This window comes from Gavialis gangeticus, unplaced genomic scaffold (genome assembly GCF_001723915.1).
Source record: "Gavialis gangeticus isolate Ggan-Ray unplaced genomic scaffold, GavGan_comp1, whole genome shotgun sequence".
In the NCBI taxonomy this organism is placed as follows: domain Eukaryota; kingdom Metazoa; phylum Chordata; order Crocodylia; family Gavialidae; genus Gavialis; species Gavialis gangeticus.
The window spans coordinates 60,695,900-60,700,220 of NW_017729033.1; the positions used below are offsets into that span (position 1 = coordinate 60,695,900).

The 4,321-nt window shown below is 38.6% G+C and overlaps 1 protein-coding gene and 1 long non-coding RNA gene across 2 annotated transcripts in view; both read left to right on the forward strand.

Moving 5' to 3' along the window:
• LOC109303804 overlaps window positions 1-1,390 on the forward strand; it is a 2,531-nt gene extending 1,141 nt beyond the window's left edge. The window contains exon 2 of the long non-coding RNA XR_002099231.1: window positions 64-1,390. This is a non-coding gene — a long non-coding RNA (uncharacterized LOC109303804). The remainder of the gene's footprint in view (window positions 1-63) is intronic.
• A 417-nt stretch (window positions 1,391-1,807) lies between these two features.
• The window catches only part of UBE2K (ubiquitin conjugating enzyme E2 K), a 52,678-nt gene continuing 50,164 nt past the window's right edge, over window positions 1,808-4,321 (forward strand). Inside the window, exon 1 of the mRNA XM_019525854.1 lies at window positions 1,808-1,940. Coding sequence (XP_019381399.1) covers window positions 1,808-1,940 — 133 coding nt within the window. The remainder of the gene's footprint in view (window positions 1,941-4,321) is intronic.

Genomic DNA, 4,321 nt, shown 5'->3' on the forward strand with positions numbered 1-4,321 from the left:
GGGTCAGACTTGATGATCCGCTCAGGTCCCTTCCGACCCTACCAGCTATGTAACTATGAATAGAGAAAGTATATCATAAATTGTTAAATAATGTCTTAAGATCTATTTAAGTGTTCAACTCTCATTTTCATATAGAGATGATACTTCAATTGACATTGTTTGGGATGGCAAAAGATTTGATACTGAGTGAAAGTAGGTACTATTAAAACTGCTTGTAACTTGTAAACTGATGAACAGATTAATCTGTAAGGTCTCAAACTTCATAAACCATTCAGAGTAATTGTTTTTTTGGGGAAGGACGTGCTGTTTTCTTTATCTAACAGTGCGGTTGAATCCTTGCTTTTGAAGTATGACATTCAGCCTCAATTATGGAGACTCAGTTTTTGGTGTCTTCATGATATGTATTTTAGGTTTGTAAGTAGAAGAGACAGACAAATTTGTTTAATTTCTTAATTTTGGAACTACATGTTGGCTGAGGAAATTTTTTTTTAATATTTAAATCTCAATTGTTTTTATGCGTGTCACATGGGAATGTGCCACAGTTCCAGAATAGTTTGTTGTCTTCGGCAGAATACCATTGCTTTGGTGAAATTCACAGAATTGGAAGGGGGAAATGCAAGGTACAAGAAGTCATTGAATCATAGAAACTCCCTGTCTCTTGTTTGCCAGACCCAGGATCATCTCTTATGGTCTATAGGCCAAACAACCAGTATTTTCCAGTGTAACACCAACCTATCTCTCAGCTCTGCTCATTTTCCCAATAATGTGGAATGTTGACACTATAGATGATTTACCTCCCAGGCAGAAGGAAAAGAAATAGTACTGGTGGTAGCAAGGAAGTGAGAATGGGACACCCACATAGGGTCCCTGATCTTGGAGGAATTGTTTCCCTGCATTCAGAGGGGAGGGAATGAAGGCATACAAGGAGTTTGTAGCGGGGGAATAAAAGGATGCCCATATTCTGCAGTGAGCTTAGCCTACACAAGTAAGTATAGAATTTTACCTGGGAAAAATCTTTTGGTATTAATCTTTCTGAAGGCAGAGCTTGTTTTGTAGTAAAAGTCTCTTCTGCTTGGAAAACTTCGAACAAGCTTTGTTAATGCTGGTCTCTGGGAGTGGAATTGGACAACTAATTTGAATGGAATATGTCGTTCTGGCTTAAATCCATTTCTGAAGCAGTTCTATAAAATCAATATGAAAATATTTTGGGAAATTGGAGATGATAAACTGTATCTTAGTGACTTTATTTAAAATGTGTTGTGTAGGGTGTGAAAGCAGGGAGGTGACAGAATGAGAAATTTAGGTATATAAATAACTGTTAACCCCTTGCAGAATAGATGCTTTTAAAACAAGGCTTCTATCACTATTATGTTCAGAGTACTATGCTATTTAAAAAAATAGGTCAGTAAGCTATTTTAGGAAGTCTTCTTATTCCAATGAAAGTGGTGATTAAGCTTGAAATTTTATTTTCTATTTAAAGCAATTAGTTTTAAAATATGTAATTCTTCAAGTCAATTTATTTTTCCAGTTTGATATTTAGAGTAAATAGTCAATTTCAAGGGTCATTATCAACTTGAAATGTAATCATTTAAAAAAATTAAAAGTAGTTTTACCTACTGTATTTGCCCCCAAGCTCCCTTGCCTGGTATAGTAGCTTTATAAAAACTATTTTTGAGAATTAGAATGCTGCAGAAAATTGTCTTTTAAATGAATTAAAACTCCAACTGGAACACAGCCTTCTGAATTGGGTTATTTTGGAAATATTAAAATACCTTCTTTTTTTTTTTTTAGGGACCCTGTATATCAAATGCTTAATCATGACTGTTTGTTTCTCTTTATTTTTAAGACGAGCAAAAATCAAATTAAAGTAGATCTTGTAGATGAGAATTTTACAGAATTAAGAGGAGAAATAGCAGGACCTCCGGACACCCCATATGAAGGCAAGTAATGTTCTTTTTGTGTATGAAATTGTGAACTTCAAATTATGCCTCTTGATGTTTTGTTATAAAATTAATTTACAAAATCAAAAGCAGTATAGAGCTTCATGTTATGAAATGAGACCTCTTATGCTACTTCAAAATTTACAAAATTGATAATGTTTTGCTCTGGTTTATATATGGTCAAATGAAAAATAGTGCTTGTTCTGTAGCAGAACAGATATTAACACATACCTGTAAGGGTTTATTTTGCAGTTTTGTCTGTGCAACAGAATTGTAAAGGTGTATGGTATTACTTAATGAAGATACCTGTTTGCAATGATCTCTCTTTCTTGAAAGAGAATGTTTACTATGGGCACTGAAAAACTAGACTAGAGGATGTTGAATAATTGTCCAGCATGAATTGCTAGAAGCTGGTATGGGAGTTTTAAAATATGTATTATGATTTTTTTCTTTAATTGTAGAGAGGTGAAATTTGGAAGTTAATCAGATTTCTGTGGTTCCCATAATTCATTTGTGGGGGTGGGGATTCTAGTGTTACTGGGCATCTACTGTTACCCTGAAGAATCATATCGGCTAATTTCTAGCTTGTCTATCTCTAATACCAACTGTAATCAAGCATACTGTTTATCAGACCAGAAGAGGAAAGTGATTTAATTCTATCTACAGCTTACTTAGTGTATTTAACCTAGAGATCCTAAATTATTTGGCTCTAAGTTGTTCAACTTTTGTAACATTAAGTGGATATATAATGCAGCTGAATCTGGCAGTGACACTGATTTAATTAAAATTGCTTGACACGTTCCATTGTAAGACCTTTCCATTGAATTTCCAGATGCATATAACTTTTTAAATTTTGGGCTGAAATTTTCAGTGCCTGTCTTAGTGTTTCCCTTGAAAGTTCAGCCTTCAGCAAAAAGTCAACCATTTCACAGCATGGTAGGGCAAGGGTAGGCACCCCCTGGCATGTGTGCCAGAGCATGACGCATGAAGGCATTTTGCTTGGCACTTGGGCCAGGACTGCACTGCCACAACAAGGATCAGGCCCCTTGCAGCTCCCCTGCTGTCTGGGATGCCAGTATTTTACAAGTCAAGGTTGTGTGTGTTTTAGGCACTCGACCCAAAAATATTGCTGACCCCTGTGCTAGGGATATATTGCTTTGTCTGTGTTTGGGTTTTTTGTGAGGTGCTTTTTAAAAAAAAAAAATTAAAGCATCTTTAAGAAACTAGCTCCTCTGAGCTTTGGAGCAAGGACTTCAAGTTCAGTAAAGGTCCCACCACCGATCAGTTGTCTTTGTCATCCCTTTGAAAATTTTCCTAAAGTTATTGGAGGGGAATTGCTGAAAACAGCTATTTTACTTGCTCAGAAGTTTGCTAGAGGTGGTAACATTTAAAAAAAATCTCAGAATACTCCATCTCCGCTGAGCAGGATTTATGATCACTTCCCTTGGCAACGGACTGAGACCAGGGAGACTCTGCAGTGCTCTTAATGCTTCCCTTGCTGTTGCCCAGGAAGCGAGGAGGGGGAGGAAGCAACCTGACTTGGAGAAAAAAGTTTAAGAACTAGTTGGAATATGGGAGGAGATGGGCAAATGGGGTCTTCAACTGCTAGTAACACTCCCCTTCAGATCTTGAATGCCAGCATTTCTTTGGTGTCCCTCAGATAGCTGCAAACCTTACTTCCAGCAAAATGTCTTCTCCCTGTAGTGTTTGACTCGGAGAGAGTAATAATCTGTGCTGCTGACGCTTGTGAACTCAGTTGGTAAGAGTCTTGTACTGTGACCTAAGAGAACCATCCTGTCAGTAACAGGGGTTCAGTATCATTCCACTGATGGGAATTATTTTGAAAAATGTAGAATTTTTGTATATAACCTAAATACAACTTAAACTTGGCTATAACTTGTAAAGATATTAAGGTTGCAAAGTCAAGCACTTAGAGGTTATGAAATGCTAGAATTAAGGTTGCTGTTACAACCTTAATTCATCTTCCTGTGTGTGTGTATTTTCTTCAGTTGCATGACCTGCTTTTATTCTGTCGGGTCAGTGCTACTTCAGTTCATAAAACTGGTGGTGTACAGAGGATGGAGAAGGTAGGGTAGGGTGGCACCTTGCACATGAAGCCACTTTGCTCAGCACCTCCACAGCTCTGGGCAGGCCCCTGCTGCCCTCCATGGAGCCTGTGCCGCTCACTGTAGTGGCTAGCAGCATGGGCTCTGTGGTGGGTAGCAGGCAGCAAGCAGCGTGGGCTCCGTGGCAGGAGGCATGAGCCCTCCAAGAGCCCGGGCTGCTTAGAGCAGGTAGCCATGAGGCTGCAAGTTGCTACATTGGAGTCTGGAGCCCTGGCCCAGCTCGTTGCTGGTGGAAGCTGCCATCTGCACGGAGAT